General features: G+C 50.9%; 2 protein-coding genes across 2 annotated transcripts; one reads left to right on the forward strand and one right to left on the reverse strand.

The window, feature by feature from the left end:
• The first annotated feature begins 458 nt into the window (after positions 1–458).
• LOC134298737 (zinc finger protein 239-like) lies at positions 459–5,053 on the forward strand. The gene has a single exon (XM_062979806.1). The coding sequence runs from the start codon at positions 3,622–3,624 to the stop codon at positions 4,438–4,440; it is 819 nt and encodes a 272-aa protein (XP_062835876.1). The 5' UTR covers positions 459–3,621; the 3' UTR covers positions 4,441–5,053.
• Positions 5,054–7,917: 2,864 nt separating this feature from the next.
• On the reverse strand, positions 7,918–18,562 carry LOC103281811 (cocaine esterase-like). The gene is made up of 7 exons (XM_062979319.1): positions 17,526–18,562; positions 16,387–16,521; positions 16,092–16,274; positions 14,594–14,747; positions 13,976–14,080; positions 13,222–13,260; positions 7,918–12,693 (listed from the first exon to the last, which is right to left on the reverse strand). Exons 1-7 carry the CDS (start codon positions 17,948–17,950, stop codon positions 12,367–12,369), a joined length of 1,368 nt encoding a protein of 455 aa, XP_062835389.1. The 5' UTR covers positions 17,951–18,562; the 3' UTR covers positions 7,918–12,366.

An 18,562-nucleotide genomic window follows, 5' to 3' on the forward strand; every position in this document is an offset into this window, starting at 1 on the left:
AGGTGCCTCGGTTACCTCCGCTGAAACCACAGTCAAGCTGGAGTCCAACTCATGACGTATCTGAGCAACTTTGCCTGCGAAATGGTGTGCGAAATCGCTACACCGAGTTGCCAAGTCATCGGGAAGCTCCTGGGCCTCAGGAGGCCGCAGGAGCTCTCCAACAACTCGGAACAACTCCGATGGCCTATTGGCTGCAGACGCTATGCGGGCAGTCGTGAAAGCTTTCCTGGCTGCTCGCAGAGCCACGGAGTAAGCCTTAATAGCGGCTTTAGCCCGTGCTTGGTCGGACACATCCTGAGATTTTCTCCAGATGCACTCTAGTCCCCTCCTCGTACGCTTCATCACGGCCAGCTCCTCAGTGAACCAAGGAGTCGACGTGACTCTACGCAGCGAAAGGGGACGTTCGGGAGCGATCGTGTCAAGTGCCCTTGCCAACTCGCTATTTTTTATCGCCCTTATACTTCCTAGGAGCCCTATTCAGGGTTCTACACAATTTTACCCTCTGAATGTTTAGTTATTATTGTTGTCCTGGTTTTAATTCTGTTGATGTGTTTTATTGTTTTGTGTAGTTACTATGTTTTTAACTGATTGTTCTGTGTTTTAACTTGTGCTGTTGGGCTTGTCCCCATGTGAGCCGCCCCAAGTCCCTTTGGGGAGATGGAGGCATGATACAAAAATGAAATTGTTGTTGTTGCTGTTGTTGTTGTTATGGTGTTGGGTACACACCTTGGTACCTGTAGAGCAGATCCTAAGAATTTGGATGGAACGGTCTTCAGTGGGGCAAAGTCAGAAAAAGGTCCTGTCTGGGCACCATAAAGGAGTTGGGCCATTGACTTGGCTTCAAAATGTTTGAGTGCCGCGAGTATAAAGTGCCCCCCTTTTGACCTCAGGTATTTTAGTATGGCGGACGAACTCCTGTGTGCATTCTCAGCCACATAGCCGCCGTGTGCTCTTCTGCTGCCGGAAGAGTGCAGGACTTCCACAGATATTTGAAACATGGGACCTGCTCAATTTTGTTTCCATCTATATTCCAGTGGTGGAGCTTAGGTCCTTTGGCAGACACCACGATTTTCGTTTTCTGATAGTTGAGTTGTAACTGATCCTCCCTACAATATTGTGCCAGTGCTTTCAAAGCTCTTCTGAGGCCTATTGGTGTTCTTGAGATCAGTGCTGCATGGTCAGCATAAAGTAGGGTGGAGATCTGTCTCCCCACGAGTTTTGGAGGATGAAAGTCCATGTTGTGCAGTTGGTCCACCAAAGAGTTGATGTAGAAGTTGAATAATGACAGGGCTAAGATGCAGCCTTGTTTGACTCCTTTCTCTCTTCTAACTGCATGGGTGAGGTGGCCTTGAGGGCTGCTTCTTATTTTGAGAGATGTCCCTTTGTGGAGTTGACGGATAAGATGGAGAAGCCGTCTGTCAATTGAGGTGCCATCTAATGTTTCCCATAATTTGCTCCTAAAGATGGACTCAAAGGCAGCCTTGAAGTCTATAAAGGCTACATACAAGGATGCAGAGCTGTTGGTAGTGTATTTTTCTATCAGATGCTGGAGAATTAGGCAGTGGTCCACCGTGGACCGTCCTTCCTTAAATCCAGCTTATTCATCGGCTAATATGCCTTCTTGGTCCATCCAATCCTGCAGTTTCCCTTTTAGATGTCTATTGTAAAATTTACTGAAAATGTTAAGAAGGCCGATAGGTCTGTAGTTTACTGGATCATCTCTTTTTCCTTTTTCCTTTTTTTTTTTTTTTTTTGTATATGGGGACAATGATGGCCATTCCCCAGTCCTTGGGAATTTGTCAATGCAGGTGAAAAGTGATGCTAAAGAGAAGGCCCAGAAGTCTAGATTGTTCTTGATACCTTCCGAAGGAATGAGATCTTCTCCTGCGGCCTTCTTTTGCTGTAATTGGTTGACAAGGCTCTTGCTCTCTGTCAGAGTGACAGCAGGCCATGTTGGAAGATTTTCCAAGTCTGGGGTGGAACGGGCATTCCCACCAGTATGATCCTTATATATGTCCTGAAAATATGCTTCTCAGGACCCTGAGGGGATATGGCTTTCCATCGGGGGTGGACGTAGTTAGCTGTGCATGATATGATGTGCCAGAAAGTGGCTGAGTCTTTAGTTTGAACACCTTGTATGAGCCGTGCCCAATTGTTTTTCGGGTCTTCCCTTTTTTTATGGGCCAACAGGAGCTTATAGCGTCTCTTCTGGTGAAGAAGCTCTTGTGCCATTATTGCCAAATTATTAGACTGGAAAGCCTGGTAGGTGGAAATTTTTTTGCATGTATGCATTCCTTATCAAACCAGTGTTTTTGAGTGATAATGATGTTGCCTATGTGGAACTGTGTTGGAGCTTCTTACCTGTTTTTGGAGCTCTTGGGTTATTGAGTTAAAGTTCTCCAGAAGAGTAAGTAAGTAAGTAAGTAAAAGTTTATTTGTATACCGCCCTCTCTCCCGAAAGGGACTCAGGGCGGTTTCCAATATAAGAGCACTGGGAGATGTAGTAGATGTCACGCCAATCCTTAGATTCTGTAGCTGTTCCGTCACCAACAGTTCAGTAACTCTTTGGTTCAACCCTGGCGTCCATTTGGCTCAACAGTTGGCTTTTCCAGCTGGTTGTGTGATGGATTGGTAGCAGTCCACCATTTCTTGACTAGGAATGGATACTTCGAGAAGAACTGGGAAGACTTCCAGGTACTTGGCATGTGGTATTAGATCCCTCAATATGCCAATATAATCAATGGCACTCATTTTATTTCCAGAGAGATAGGTGAATTCGGCTGGGTGGTCTCCTTCCAAGGCGCCATTTAATATGTGGAGGTTTAGCCTGGCGGTTGTTTGAGCCAGGCATAGTCCTGCAAGGTTTGATTTCTGATCCTTAGATTGTCGCGTCAAGAGGTATTGATCACCTACAGGCTCAAGAGGGAGAGTCTTGTGTCGTCTGTGAAGAGAGATGTCATCAAGGCCCATCCTTGCGTTGAAATCTCCCCCCAGAACTACCAAGGCGGTTGGATTTTGGAGTATGAGTTCAGCAACATACTTTTCCAATTCCTTCCATCAGGCTCTAGTCTGTGCTTTCCTCCTCGATGGGGGTATATATACATTCATTTTGGTTACTGGGATTCATTAAGTAGTTGGCCATTTTGGGTATTGGGAGAATGAAGGATACATAGAGAAGGCAGCCATCTTGGATATTGGGAGAATGATACATTAATAAGTAGGTCATCTTGGATATTGGGAATGGAAAGCCATCTTGGATATTGGGAGAAAAAAATATTTAGGGGGTGGCCATCTTGAATGTTGAGAGAAGAGGGGATAAATTAATAAGTCTGGTTTTCTTCCCATTCGTCTGGCAGGTAACTTGTGAAGGAGACCCTGTGAGAGCCTTGCCCTAGGGATGCCTTGGGACTGAAAGAAAGGCTCACCGCACTGGCAAGAACGAGGAAGAAGTAGGAGGAAGACGTATTTGAACTGGCATCCTTGGAGGAAAGAGAGGATTGTGCTGTCAAAAGAAGGGCTTGGAAAGAGACCAGAAGGCTACGAGAAGAGGAAATCCTGTGCTGTTCAGGAGTCCATATCTGTGAATTTCTGGCATAATATTTGAATCATAAATTTAAAAGAATGGAAAATCTTCATCCCAGTTCCACATCACATACAGGAGAGAAGCTGCATAAGTGTATGGACTGTGGGGAAGGTTTCATGGGGAGACAATCTCTTACTAGACATCAACAAACTCACACAGAAGAGAAGCCTTATACATGCGTGGAATGTGGAAAGAGCTTCAGTCTGAGTGGACATCTGCGTTCCCATCTAAGGACCCACACAGGGGAGAAGCCACATCAATGCATAGAATGTGGAAGGAGCTTTAGTCAGAGTGCACATCTCCGTTCCCATCAAAGGACTCACACAGGGGAGAAGCCATATCAATGCGTGGAATGTGGAAAGAGCTTCAGTGAGAGTGGAGCTCTGCGTTCCCACCAAAGGACCCACACAGGGGAGAAGCCACATCAATGCATGAAATGTGGAAAGAGCTTCACTCAGAGTGGAGTTCTGCGTTCCCATCAAAGGACGCACACAGGGGAGAAGCCATATACATGCATTGAATGTGGAAGGAGCTTCAGTCAGAGTGCACATCTGCGTTCCCATCAAAGGACCCACACAGGAGAGAAGCCTTATCAATGCATGGAATGTGGAAAGAGCTTCAGTAAGGGTGCACATCTGCATTCCCACCAAAGGACCCACACAGGGGAGAAGCCTTATCAATGCATGGAATGTGGAAAGAGCTTCAGCTGGCGTAACAATCTGCATTCTCATCAAAGGACCCACACAGGGGAGAACCCATATCAATGCATGGAATGTAAACAGAGCTTCAGATGGATTGGACAGCTGCATTCCCATCACAGGACCCACACACAGCTAGAGGAAGAGACCTGCCTTTGAGTTTCCTTCTTCTGTTAAAGAAATCCCCCAAACAATGGTCCCATCCCCCACAGGCAGGCAAAGCATGGGAGAATGGAAGCAAAGAGGAAAGCTGCCACCTTGTTCGCTATCTGTCATTAATGGAGCAGCTCTTGAATATTTTATTTAAAGACCCTAGAAATCCCTTACCTAGATGACCCTTACTCAAAAATCTTGTTTTTCCATGAAAGTGTTGACAGGACATGTTCTGCCTGACATTTGCTCTTTGCTCACAATATAAGGTCATGCAAACTGCAGTAATGATGTGGCTGCTGGATGGTCCATACGTGGGATGAACTATGAACATGTCACCTGAGGATAGTGCATACGTGGAGCAAACTATGGACACTTCACCTGATGTGATGAGTAATGAGTTATATAAGTTACAAGGCAACTACGCATGTCCAAAAGGATTATAATAGTCAGCAAATTCCATTGTCAGTTAGCTTTCTGTGCATGCTTCTGTAAAATTGTATAAATTGTAAAATTGTATAAATTGGAAAGCCACTACAGGTAAGGGGTGGCATTGCGTTTTCTAGGCATTAGCTAACATTGTCACCTGCTCTTGGCCAAAAGTAAACTATCTTGAAGAGAACTTCTGCTGTCAGTCTGCTTTCTTCACCCGCGTCCAAACAAAATTCTGCAACATCATGGACAGCGATCTGTGTGGCTTGTGTGGATTGCTACAGAGGGTAGGTCTCCCACCGAGGAGGACTCCTCTCAGTATTGCAGCCATTTTTGAAGGGGGTCTTCCTCCTCAAGGAAAGCATCACAGACTTCTGGGATGATCTGGGAAGGCTTGCTTAAATGAGAGGAGCTGAGATCTTATGATAAAAGGATTCTGGGAAAGAATAGCTCTGTGGGAGCAGATGACAGCATACCTTCGTACTGTTGTCCTGGATCTTGGCTCTGCTGCCTCGGATTCCGTGGACTCTGGCCTTGATTCTGTAACCTTCTTCTGGACTCTTGTATCCTGATGTGTAGACTCTAAATTCTGGACTGATTTCCTGGCTTGATTTATGGACTTCAGCTTGTATACTTGTCTATCCAGCTTGAATTCGGAACAAACCAAGAGTACACTTTGGCTTGTACTCTTGCGTTCTTGGTTGTTATTTTATGAACTCTGATGAATGAACTCCTGTCACCTGACTGTTGGACTGTGACCTTATTTATTTATTTATTTATTAGACTTGTATACCGCTACTCCCAGTTTGGCTCGGAGCGGTTTACAGAAACAGATTAAAACAATACACTTAGCTATAAAATAACAATAAAAACAACAATAAAAACAGACATAGCCCCGAGTTTTTCACCCATCAAAAGCTTGTCGGAAGAGAAAGGTTTTGCAGGCTTTCAGAAAGGCAAGTAGGTCTCGGATAGCTCGAGTTTCAACTGGGAAGGCATTCCATAAATGAGGGGCTACAATCGAGAAGGCTCTCTGCCTAGTGGAAGACAAATGATAAGTCCGTATGTTAGGGACTTCAAGCAAATTTTGGTCTTCGGACCGAAGTAATCTCTGGGGTTGGTAGGGGGATAAGCGGGCCCTCAGGTACGCCGGCCCCAAACCATGTAAGGCCTTAAAGGTTAGTACCAGTTTCTTGAAAGTAATCCGGTACTCAATCGGTAGCCAGTGCAGCTGTTGAAGAATTGGGGTGATACGCCACCTCGCTGGCGCCCCGGCGAGAAGATGAACCGCCGCATTTTGCAACAGCTTCAGTTTCCGGATCACTGACAGAGGAAGGCCAATGTAGAGGGCGTTACAGTAGTCGAGCCTCGAGATGACCGTCGCCTGGATCACCGTCGCCAGGTCGTTCCTAGATAGGTAGGAAGCCAGTCACCTAGCCTGACGTAGATGGAAAAACGCAGATCTGCTCACAGCAGAGACCTCGGCCTCCATTGTGAGCAGAGGGTCCAATAAGACACCAAGACTTTTTACCGAAGATGACGGACGTAGTGTCTCACCATCCAGGGTAGGCAGCTGGATCTCCCTCCCACCCGGGCGGCCCAGCCAAAGGATCTCCGTCTTCGCTGGATTCACCCTCAACCTGCTGGCACGCAACCATCCAGTAACGGCTTCAAGGCACTGATGGAAACTATCGGGTACGGAGTCCGGCCGGCCCTCCATCCTCAGAATGAGCTGAGTGTCATCAGCGTACTGGTGGCACTCGAGCCCAAAGCTCCGCACCAGTCGGGCAAGCGGTCGCATATAGATGTTAAATAATAGAGGAGAGAGAATAGCTCCCTGTGGGACCCCACAAGTTAGCGGAGACCACGCGGAAACCAACCCTCCCCTCACCACCCGCTGTCCCCGATTTTGGAGGAAGGAAGACACCCATTTAAGAGGTATCCCCCTAACCCCCGTCATGGCCAAGCGGTGGGTCAATAGATTGTGGTCGACCATATCAAATGCTGCTGTGAGATCCAATAACACGAGCAGTGCTGATCCGCCTTGATCCCTCTGGCAGCGAAGCTGATCTGTGATGGCGACCAGCACAGTCTCCGTCCCGTGCCCCTTACGGAAGCCGGACTGGAAGGGACCAAGTCCGGCTGTGTCATTGAGGAACTGCTGCAACTTTTCTGCTGCTGCCCTCTCAACCACCTTGCCCAGAAACGGAAGATTCGACACTGGGCGGTAGCTGGAGGGAACCGAACCATCTAAGTCTGGTTTCTTCAGCAGCGGAGATACCGATGCCTCTTTTAAACCCTCTGGAAAAACTCCTTGCTCAAGGGAGCTATTTATTATGTTCAACAGAGGTTCACGTAATCCCTCCAGGCAGGATTTTATTAGCCAGGAGGGACACGGATCGAGGGAGCAGGTGGTCGGCCTAGTTGCAGTCATGATCCTGTCGACAGCCTCCGCATCCAGCGGGGTAAACCGGTCGAGGGTGGGCCCGGCGAGTGGCCACGGAGTCTCAAGTTCAGTTACTGTATCCATCGCGGCAGGGAGTTCCCGGCGGAGCAGCGAGATCTTGTCCGCGAAATAGCTCTGAAAAACCTCAGCAGAAGGAGCCAGGTCATTATTGTTTGGAACAGAAGGGACCTTTGTCAGGGATCTAATGATCTTAAATAATTGTGCTGGGTGTGAAATCGCAGACGCTATCAAGGAAGCATAATACGACTTTTTTGCCTCGGTGATAATCTGCTCATAAGACTCTCTGGACTTCTTATAAGCTGATTCTGATTCCTCATCACGGCATTCCCGCCACACGACCTCTAGCCGTCTCTTCTCCCGTTTCATCGCACGGAGCTCCCCAGTAAACCAAGGAGACCGATTCTTACGGGGTCGGAGAAGGCGTCTAGGGGCGATCTCATCGAGTGCATTGGATAATTTGGTGTTCCATGTATCCACTTGTTTCCCCACATGGTTATGTATTTTCTAATGGGAGCATTCATTAAACACAAAAGCAAAGACTATGATCCACTGGGGAAAAAAACATTTTCAAAATGTATTGTGGGAAATGTTTTTTGAGCATATTATTTATTTATTTATTTATTTGCAGTATTTATATTCCGCCCTTCTTTCTCACCCTGAAGGGGACTCAGGGCGGATCACATTACACATATAGGCAAACATTCAATGCCTTAACATAGAACAAAGACAGAGACAAACGCAGGCTCCGAGCTGGCCTCGAACTCATGACCTCTTGGTCAGAGTGATTTGTTGCAGCGGGTTGCTCAACAGCCTGCGCCACAGCCCGGCCCCTCTGAGTGGCACAGAGCAGGCCATGATCAGGAGTGGTTGCCTGGCCACCCCACCCCACAATAATAAGTTTATTTATATCCCGCCTCCATCTCCCCCGAAGGGGACTCAGGGCGGCTTACAGCAAAATCTGATACAAAACAATAACAAAATAAAAGATAAAACGTCAAAGAATAATAATAAAAACCAATAATAATATATACACATCAAATTAAAAACAATGAGGTTGCAATAGCGGATAAACAAGGTGCACATTATGAGTTACAAATTTTAAATAGATAAAGTGCAATAGATTCATTTAAGATCACATCGGGTAGGGAGGAGCCCTGAATTAATATCAAGTAATCAGGAAAGGAGCGACTCTCACATGTGAGAGCCAACAATGTGATGCGGCTGCTAAAAAAGCCAATGGGATTCTGGCCTGCATCAATAGGGGAATAGCGTCTAGATCCAGGGAAGTTATGCTCCCCCTCTATTCTGCCTTGGTCAGACCACACCTGGAATACTGTGTCCAATTTTGGGCACCACAGTTGAAGGGAGATGTTGACAAGCTGGAAAGCGTCCAGAGGAGGGCGACTAAAATGATTAAGGGTCTGGAGAACAAGAATCCCTATGAGGAGCGGCTTAAAGAGCTGGGCATGTTTAGCCTGCAGAAGAGAAGGCTGAGAGGAGACATGATAGCCATGTACAAATACGTGAAGGGAAGTCATAGGGAAGAGGGAGCAAGCTTGTTTTCTGCTGCCCTGCAGACTAGGACACGGAACAATGGCTTCAAACTACAGGAAAGGAGATTCCACCTGAACATCAGGAAGAACTTCCTCACTGTGAGAAGGGCTGTTCGACAGTGGAACTCTCTCCCCGGGGCCGTGGTGGAGGCTCCTTCCTTGGAGGGTTTTAAGCAGAGGCTGGATGGCCATCTGTCGGGGGTGCTTTGAATGCGATTTCCTGCTTCTTAGCAGGGGTTTGGACTAGATGGCCCATGTGGTCTCTTCCAACTCTACTATTCTATGATTCTATGATTCTAGTACAAAAGGTCGAGGAGTATAATTGTAATTATGATGGGGATGGGCGAGATGACCAACTTATTAATGTATCATTCCCCCAATATCCAAGATGGCTGCCATAATAATAATAATAATAATAATAATAATAATAATAATAATAATAATAAGTATATTTATATCCCGCCTCCATCTCCCCTGAAGGGGACTCAGGGCGGCTTACAGCAAAATCAAAATACAAACAATGATAAAATATAAAACATCAAAGAACAAAAACAAAAACCAATAAAAGATATACACAATAGGTTAAAAACACAACACAGAATTAAAACATCAAACTAAAAACAATGAGGTTGCAAAAGTGGATAAGCAAGGTGCACATTATGGGTAACAAATTCATAAATAGATAAAGTGCAATAGAGTCATTTAAGGTCACATTCGTTACGGAAGGGAGGAGTCCTGGATAATATCAATCAATCAGGAATCAGGAGAAGAGAGACCAGTGCAAAAGGTCGAGGAGCATAATAATTGTGATGGAAAAAGGTGATCCTAACCAAAGGCCTGGGTGAAAAGCCAAGTTTTCAGGCTCTTCCAAAATGCCATCAAGGCGGGGGCTTGCCTGATCTCCCCAGGCAGAGAATTCCATAACCGGGATGGGGGCCACGACAGAGAAGCCCCCCCCTCTCTCCCTCGTCCCCACCAACCGCGCTTGTGACGGCAGCGGAAGCGAGAGGACGGCCTCCCCCGACAAATGAAGAGATCGTGCAGGTTCATAGGGGGAGAGGCGATCCTGAAGGTAGGAGGGTCCCAAACAGTACAGGACTTTGTAGGTATTCACCTGCACCTTGAATTGGGTCCGGAAAATGAACGGCAGCCAGTGGAGCTCCTTAAGCAGGAGGGTTGACCTTTCCCTATAGTGAGCTCCAGTTAGGAGCAAGGCTGCCGAGCGTTAGACTAGTTGAAGTTTCTGGGCCGTTTTCAAGGGCAGCCCCACGTAGAGTGCATTGCAATAGTCCAGTCTAGAGGTAACTAAGGCAGGGACCACCATGGCCAGATCAGACTTCACGAGGTAAGGTCGCAGCTGGCGCACAAGTTTTAATTGTGCAAAGGCCTTCCCGGCCACCGCCAGCACCTGAGCATCAAGCACCAGCGCTGAATCCAGGAGGACCCCCCAAACTGGACCTGCGCCTTCAGGGGGAGTGTGACCCTGTAAAGCACAGGCTGCCACCCAATACCCCAATCAGACCTACAACTGACCTGGATGACTTCTGTCTTGTCAGGGCTAAGCTTGAGCTTATTCACCCTCATCCAGCCCATCACAGCCGCCAAGCACTGGTCCAGTATCTGAGGGGCTTCTTTGGAGTTTGGTGGAAGGGAGTAGTAGAGTTGGGTGTCATTCACCTAGAGATGGCACCAAACTCCAACTCCGGATGATCTCTCCCAGCGGTTTCATGTACATGTTGAAAAGCATGAGGGACAGAATGGAACCTTGCGGGACCCCACAGGTCAATGGCCAGGGGTCCGAGCAGGTGTCCCCCAGCTTCACCAACTGGGAACGGCCTTCCAGGAAGGACTGGAGCTACTGCAGAGCAGAACCCCCAAGGCCCCTCCTGGAGAGCCGACCCAGAATGATACCAAGGTCGATGGTATCGAAAGCTGCTGAGATGTCCAAGAGAACCAGCAGGGTCACACTCCCCCTGTCCAGTTCCCTGTGGAGGTCATCCACAAAGGCGACCAAAGCTGTCTCAGAGCTGTGACCAGGTCTAAAGCCACACTGTGATGGGTCCAGAAAATCGGTATCCAAGAAACCCAGGAGCTGCAAGGCAACTACCCACTCCAGGACCTTGCCCCAAAAAGGGTAGGTTCGAGATTGGTCTATAGTTACTTAAAATGGTCGAATCAAGGGAGGCCTTCTTCAGAATTGGTCTATGGCCTGTTTAAGGGCAGATGGAAATTTACCTTGATCCAGAGAGGAATTAATTATCCACACAAACCAATCTCCCAACCCTCCTCTGGCAGATTTAATTAGCCAAGAGGTGCAAGGATCCGTTCACAAGTGGTTGCCCTCACCGCTCCAAGGATCTTGTCCACGTCATCCGGGTGAACAAGCTGAAACAAATGCCACAAAATAGGACAGACAGGTGCCTCGGTTATCTCTTCTGGCATTGCATCTAAGCTAGCGCCCAGCTCAAGGCAAATCTGAGCGGCTTTGTCTGGAAAGTCGTGCGCAAACTCGCTGCACCGAGTTGCCAAGTCTCCGGGTGCCCCTCACCCTCAGGAGGGTGGAGGAGCTCCCCAACAACACGGAACAACCCCGATGGTCTATTAGTTGCAGACGCTATGCGGGTCACCCAGTCCCCCAAAGCAGGAAAGGGGGTCAGGATGGAGTGACGGGCTGACCCCCCCCCCCCCCCGTCCTTCCTAAGTCTGGCAGCTGGCCAAACAAGGGGAAGGGGGCTGACGGTCTGTGTGGGGCGGGTGATGCAGGATCGACCATAAAACTCCCACCACGAGGAATTGGAGAAGCACGGAAACTAATCTTTGGACAGTGAGGGAGTGGGTGTGTTGGGAGTCACCCTGGACGACTCAAGTCTAGATGTAGTCAGATAGATGACAGGATTAGATGGAGGGAATCCTTTCCCTGTTTCCAAAGCATGCCTAGACAGGCTTTACTGTGTTTCACTCTATCCTGTGTACGTCACATCCCTTACTTTGAAGTTAGTAGAAATGTGAATCTTCAGGGACACTAACTTCCCGTTGGTCAGAATCTCTTTTATGGCCCCAATAAACTGGACTATGAGGTTGGAACCATTTTGGTTCACTCTCTTCCTCTTTGTCTTCCAAGCTAACAACAGCATCTTGCTGTCCCTCCAGGCAAGATGTAACTATCTAGATGTTTGTTATTTTTACCTATCTTATTTACCTTAGAAACTAGCCTAGAGAGCTAGACAGCTCCCAAGCCTTTCTATCTACAATGGAGTTCTTTTTACCTAAATAAATGTTTTTGAACTTTTACTGAGCCTCTGCAATCTCTCTCCCTCTCTCTCTCTCTCTCTCTCTCTCTCTCGTCCCCACCGGCCGCGCTTGGGACGGAGGCGGGAGCGAGAGGAGGGCCTCCCCCGAGGAACAAAGAGACCGTGCAGGTGCAACTTGTGCAACTTTGTGAACCACAACATCACAGCGGAAGCCTTGAGCCAAGAGGGAGCCTCACCCGCTGCGGGCAAAGTTGGCCCAGTATCTCATCACCGTCTTGCTGAGCCGCTTCTCCTCCTCGGTGTGCTCCCCTGCGAAGGCAGAAGGAAGAGGCCCTGAGACACCCCACACTCCGCCTGCGCCCCAAAGGGAGGGAAACCCACACATTGGGGAGGGAACGGGAGAGGAGCGTGCCCTGTTGAGGGCCAGAGGGCACAGGGTCAGCCTGGCCGGCCTTGTGAGCACCCGACAATTCAAATAAAAAATAGCCCCTGCTTGTTGTTGACCCAAGCAACCCAAAAGATAGTTGCATCTATCAAGTAGGAAATTCAGGTACCACTTATATGTGGGGAGGTTAATTTACGACACCATAAACATCATCCAGCTGCCGTTGGAATGAGGAAGTTGCCGTCGCAGTGGATGATGAAGCAGCTGCTCCCCCTGTGGCCGGAATCAAGCATAGCCTCAGGAAGCTGGAAGCTGGAGAAGGTTTAAATTGCCTCTGCGTCTGTCTCTGTCTCTGTTCTATGTTATATGGCATTGAATGTTTGCCTTATATGTGTACAATGTGATCCGCCCTGAGTCCCCTTCGGGGTGAGAAAGAAGGGCGGAATATAAATACTGCAAATAAATAATGTTCCTTCATGAAGTGCGGTTCAGTCTATCTGCCTCCTCTCAGGCCAAAAACGGAAGAGAGACCCCCGGAACCCCCGCCTCTGCTCCCACCCAAAGGCACTCGTTCCCTTGCATTGGCCTCACCGAACGGGGAGTCGTCGCTGCTTAAGAACAGCGTTCCCAAAACAAAGGTGACTTCGTCTCCATGGTCGGACTTCACAAAATCCGGCTTTGTGTCTCTGAAGATGGAAGGGCGATGCTGGAATTCGTAAAAGTAGACGGGCGCACCAGAGCCTTTTTTAAAAAAAGAAAGAGGTGGAGGGGAAGTCATTGTCTGTAGTTATAAAGAAACCCAATAAACAAGCAGGTAGAAGCTTACTTTGGCCCGATCCTTGGATGAGACCCCTGGGCCCCCATCCCAGGTGGGGCTGTCCATGTCTTCGGGGCCTGTGGCGCCATGGTCCCGGGGGCGCTGTCGAGCCCCTGGGAGGATGGCACCACCCCCACCTCCTTCTCCTTCAGACCTGGGCCTTCCCACCATGGCCCATCCAGGCCCGAAGGAGAAGGCCCATGCAAGCTGGCTGGGCCTCCCCACCGTGGTCCACGCATCCTGGCCCCGCCTCCCACGCCGCACGGTCTGGCCCAGCCAACCTGGATGGGCCACCCCGCCACGTGCTGGCTCAGTCAGGCCACTGTGGGAAGGTCCATCCAGGCCACAGCGAGAACACCCAGGCAGGCTGGCTGGACCTTCCTGCCGCAGCCCACGCAACCTTGCCCCAGGTCTGGCCACGCCTCCCGCATCGCGCGGCCACGGCTCTTGCATCACGCGGCCATGCCTTTTGCGTCACACGGCCATGCCTCCCACAGCGCTGGGGGGGGGGGGGCGCCAAAAATTATTTTGCCTACTAAGGCAAAATACCTGTGGATGCCTCTGCCACTAGGTCACCATAAGACCCACCTGCGCCATGGACTCACCTGGACCATGGACTCACCTGGGCCATGGACTCACCTGGACCATGGCTCCGGGGCTCCTCACAAAGAGGCTGGGCAGGAGGGCGACTCCGCTCTCTGCGATGGCTCTGTGAAAGAGGCCCCTGGACAACGGGGACAAAACCTGCACCAGAAAAAGGACAGAAAATGGGGCAAAGGAAGGGCAGGTGGGCTTGTGCCTTAGAGCTCCTTGGTTTCTCCTTCCAGTCTTGAATCATAGAATCATAGAATAGTAGAGTTGGAGAGAAATATTGAGAAATAAAACAGACCAAAATGACACTGGCACACAATGTGTCCTTGCAGAGAATGTGGTCCTCTTTGCCTTGGCTATTTTATAGTTTCTGTTATTGTATTAGACTTCTCTGGACGGAGGACTTTGGTGTCTGAACAGGGGCCTTTCAGAAATAGTGGCTCCCATCCCATGGGGTCAAAAAGCCTCTGAACATGGAATTATGCTGCAAGGATTTCGGTCATTAAGGTCCCAAAACGTTCTTTGCGGAGACAGGGCACCACTTCTGAGGAGGAAGAGGAGGAAGCCAAGGGCTCAGAGGGACCCAGAACGGGCGTCCCTGGGGCTTCTCTCCGGCCAAAACCGTGGGCCCTTGCAACTTCCATGGGCCGGCTGACCCTGACCCACCTGGACCCCCACGCTGAACGCTCCGGCCGACTCTCCCATGGTGGTCACCGAAGTGGGGTCTCCTCCGAAGGCCTTGATGTTCTCCTGGACCCACCTGAGGGCTGCCACCTGGTCCAGCAACCCCCAGTTGCCCGGCGCCTCCTTGGACCCGGTGCTGGAAGAGACGCGGCACCAAGGAGAGCCGGTCAAGCGACCCAACAACACTTGACCCCCGTGCGCAAGTGACCATTTCATTATATTTGGAGAAAGCATAAGGAATGCAGTAATTGTTGTAAGCTGCCTTGGGACCATTGGAGAAAGGCAGGGTAGAAAGGTCCGAAATAAATAAATAAATAAATAATAGTAATTGTAGAGCCTAGAGCTTTGCCTCAGCCAATTGGTAACAGCCAATTAGTAAGAAAACTCAATATGAATACTTCGAAATAGAAAACAGATCAAGGCAGAGGTATGAGAAAGCTGGGAATAAAACTTCTAAATTTAAGCCAAAAGGAGAAATATTGACAGGCCAACCATTAGTGACATAAAGTAAAAAAATGTGTTGTTGAAGGCTTTCATGGCCAGGATCACAGGGTTGTTGTATGTTTTCTGGGTTGTCTGGCCATGTTCCAGAAGCATTCTCTCCTGTTTCGCCCACATCTATGGCAGGCATCCTCAGAGGTTGTGAGGTTCTCTCACCCTGGACTTTCCACAGATATATATCAACCTTCCTTGCCTAGTTTCTCCATACCTCACAACCTCTGAGGATGGCTGCCATGGATGTGGGCGAAACGTCAGGAGAGAATGCTTCTGGAACATGGCCATACAGCCCAGAAAACATACAACAACCCATTAAAAAGATGGTTTAGAAATGATGCTAAGATAAATGAATCTAGAATTCCAGACCTTCTACCAACATCTTTATCATTCAGAAAGTAACACATCCAAAGATTTAAAAAAAATCTTTGCAGCAAGTGACCACTCAAAGCTCTTTCTGGAAATCTATAAAATGCATCACGTCACAACAGCATAAAGAAAGCTGAAGGCCGGAAGGGGCCGAGGCTGGCCGGTCAAGCAAAGAGCGACAAGAAGGCCCTTCCACACTGCCCGATATCCCAGGGTATGATCCCAGGTTATCTGCTTTGAGCTGGATTATATGGGTCTCCACTGCCAGAGAGTCTGGAATAAGCAGATAATCTGGGACCAGATCCTGGGACATGGGGCAGTGTGGAAGGGGCCTCAGAGACATATATTATTTACAGTATTTATATCCCGCCCTTCTTTCTCACCCCAAAGGGGACTCATTACACATATAAGGCAAACCTTCAATGCCTTAACATAGAACAGAGACATAGACAAATGCAGGTTCCGAGCTGGCCTTGAACTCATGACCTCTTGGTCAGAGTGATTTGTTGCAGCTGGCTGCTCACCAGCCTGCGCCACAGCCCGGGCTAGGAGGTAGGCGACTGGCCAAGGAGACAGGGGGCCACTGTCCAGGGAAAGGGTCAAAGGCCTTCCTCACCCGAAGAAGCCCGGGATCCCCAACCGGTACTGAAGGACCACCACCACCACCACGCCCTCGAGGGCGGCGAGGCCGCGCGCGTCGTAGAAGGAGGCGGAGCCCACCACCAGGGCCCCTCCGTGGACAGGACGGGGCTCGCGGCCAGGCACTGGGGCCAGGCTGGCCGCCCCCCTTCCCTCCCGGCTGCAGGCCCCTCAACTGACCCAGGGGCAAGCTCTTCGGGGCCAAAGAGCAGGATCAAAACAGAGGAACCCAGGCACCGGGCCCCAAGGACGGGGGGGGGGGCAGTGCCTGCCTCACCGGCAACGTGGCCTCCGTGTCCGGCGTGAAGACGTTGAGGTAGAGGCAGTCCCCGGAGAGGGGCAGGTGGGGCAGCGTCAAGTTCAGCCCTTGGTTCAGCTCCTGCATCCAGCTCAGGTCCTGCAGGCACCTTGCGGACGGGGGGGGGGGGGGGGCAGGGGGGCAGGTGAGCAACCCACGCCCCCCCCCCCCAGGATCACAGGGCCCGGAGCCCACCCTCTGCGCCCGCAGGACCCCAGCAGCGCGGGACAGGCTCTTCCTTAAGGGGGGGGGGGGGGACCCAAGGCCTCTCTGTCTCCTTTCTGCTGGGGCCCCATAGAAATCCCCCTTCCTGTCATGTGAAGCCATTGTGCCTTGGGGGGGGGGGGGGCAGAGCACAGGGCGGCCTCTCCTGTGGGGCAATCCGGAGGAGCCTGCCCCGCTCCCCAGGCTTCCTTGTCCTTCCCTCGAGGCATCCCATGGACAGAGACTTCCAAAGGGGCCAAACACGGGGCCAAGCCACCCCGCCTCCTGTATTTATTTACCCTATTTATAAGCCGGGGGCCCTGGCGGCACAGTGTGTTAAAGCTGAGCTGCTGAACTTGTGGACCAAAAGGTGCCAGGTTCGAACCTGGGGAGCGGAATGAGTGCTATAGCGGTACCTATTGCTCTACTCACATTGGCATGTTTTCGAACTGCTAGGTTGGCAGGAGCTGGAGCAACAGCGGGCGCTCACTCCGCTCCTTTCGGTCTGCAAGTTCAGCAGCCCAGCGCTTTAACGCGCTTCGCCACCGGGGCTCCTCATTCGGAAGATAGGGTGGTATATAAATAAAGTTTTATTATTATTATTAATAATGAGTCCATTATAAATACTTTTAAGGACGCTCGCAATTGCACTCCTGCAGAGTTTGGGAAGGCAGCCGGCCGGGCTCTGTGCAGCCTTAACTGCGGCTTTGCTGCCTGACGCTTCCTCACCCACTGCATCACTTTGGGGGCTGGCTCCCCCCTCGGCCCCACCACCCCCAGACGCGTGAATCCTGGCCCGGCTGCCCTGTCGGGGCCTTGAGCCGCACCTCGGAGGCCTTTGGCTTCAGGGGGAGAGGGTGAAGTGTCCCCGGCCCAGAGAGGGCCACCCGCGCGTGCGTGCGTTCTTACAGGGGGGGCTGGGAGGCGGCCTCCCTCAGGTGGGCCCACGGCTGGGGCGGCTCGGGCGGGGCGAAGCGGAGGGCGCCCGGGGGGGGGGGGCTGGCGAAGGGGACCCCCAGGAAGGCCTTGACGGGGGCGGGGGCCCCCTCCACGCTCAGCAGCGTCCCCCGCAGGCGCCCCAGGCGGGTGGAGACCGTCGGGCGGGCGCTTCCCGGACCTGCAGGAGAGAGAGGGGGGGGCGGCGTCAGGGCTCCCCACAGAGATGGGTAGTCAGAAAGGGGGGGGGGAGAAGGCACACACAGGGGCGGGGGGGGCAGGGGACGTGGCTGCCCCCCCCCCCCGTCTTGGCCAAGGGTCTCTGGCCTCAGGCCCAGCTCTGGGTCCAGTCTGACCGACACATGACGCTGAATGCAACAGGAAATCTTTAAAGACATCGCAGCACAATCGTCAAGGTCAAAACCCAGCCCGGCCTCATCGGGGGATATGCTCTGCAATGAGTGGCAGGCGGGCCGGCTGCCCAGAATCAGGCCTTGACACAGCTTGGCACCACTCTGCTCATACTGTACAATCACAGGACCCTAGAGTTGGAGGAGACCTCACGGGCCACCCAGTCCAACCCCATTCTGCCAAGAAGCAGGATATCGCATTCAAAGCGCCCCCGACAGATGGCCATCCAGCCTCTGCTTAAAAGCCTCCAAGGAAGGAGCCTCCACCACAGCCCGAGGCAGAGAGAGAGAGAGAGAGAGAGAGAGAGAATTCCACTGCTTTTTTTCCGTGTCAGGAGCAACCAGAGTCGCTTCTGGAGTGAGCGAATTGGCCGTCTGCAAGGACGTTGCCCTGGGGATATTGCCCGGATGTTTTGATGTTTTTACCATCCTTGTGGGAGGCTCCTCTCATGTCCCCGCATGGAGCTGGAGCTGAGAGAGGGAGCTCATCCGCACTCTCCCCGGGTGGGATTCGAACCTGGCAGCCTTCAGGTCAGCAGCCCAACCTTCAAGTCACGAGGCTTTAACCCACTGCGCCACCGGGGGCCACTGAACAGCTCT

Source organism: Anolis carolinensis, chromosome 4 (assembly GCF_035594765.1).
Source record: "Anolis carolinensis isolate JA03-04 chromosome 4, rAnoCar3.1.pri, whole genome shotgun sequence".
Taxonomy (NCBI): Eukaryota; Metazoa; Chordata; class Lepidosauria; order Squamata; family Dactyloidae; genus Anolis; species Anolis carolinensis.

Excerpts from the sequence above, each read along its gene's own strand:
- LOC134298737 (XM_062979806.1), top strand. The coding sequence starts at position 3,622 with ATGGAAAATCTTCATCCCAGTTCCACATCACATACAGGAGAGAAGCTG.
- LOC103281811 (XM_062979319.1), bottom strand. The coding sequence starts at position 17,950 with ATGTCTTTAAAGATTTCCTGTTGCATTCAGCGTCATGTGTCGGTCAGA. Across the intron at positions 14,748-16,091 it reads GGGATCCCGGGCTTCTTCGG|CACCGGGTCCAAGGAGGCGC; the intron begins GTGAGGAAGGCC and ends CGTCTCTTCCAG. Across the intron at positions 13,261-13,975 it reads GCCCCGGAGCCATGGTCCAG|GCTCTGGTGCGCCCGTCTAC; the intron begins GTGAGTCCATGG and ends TTTTTAAAAAAG.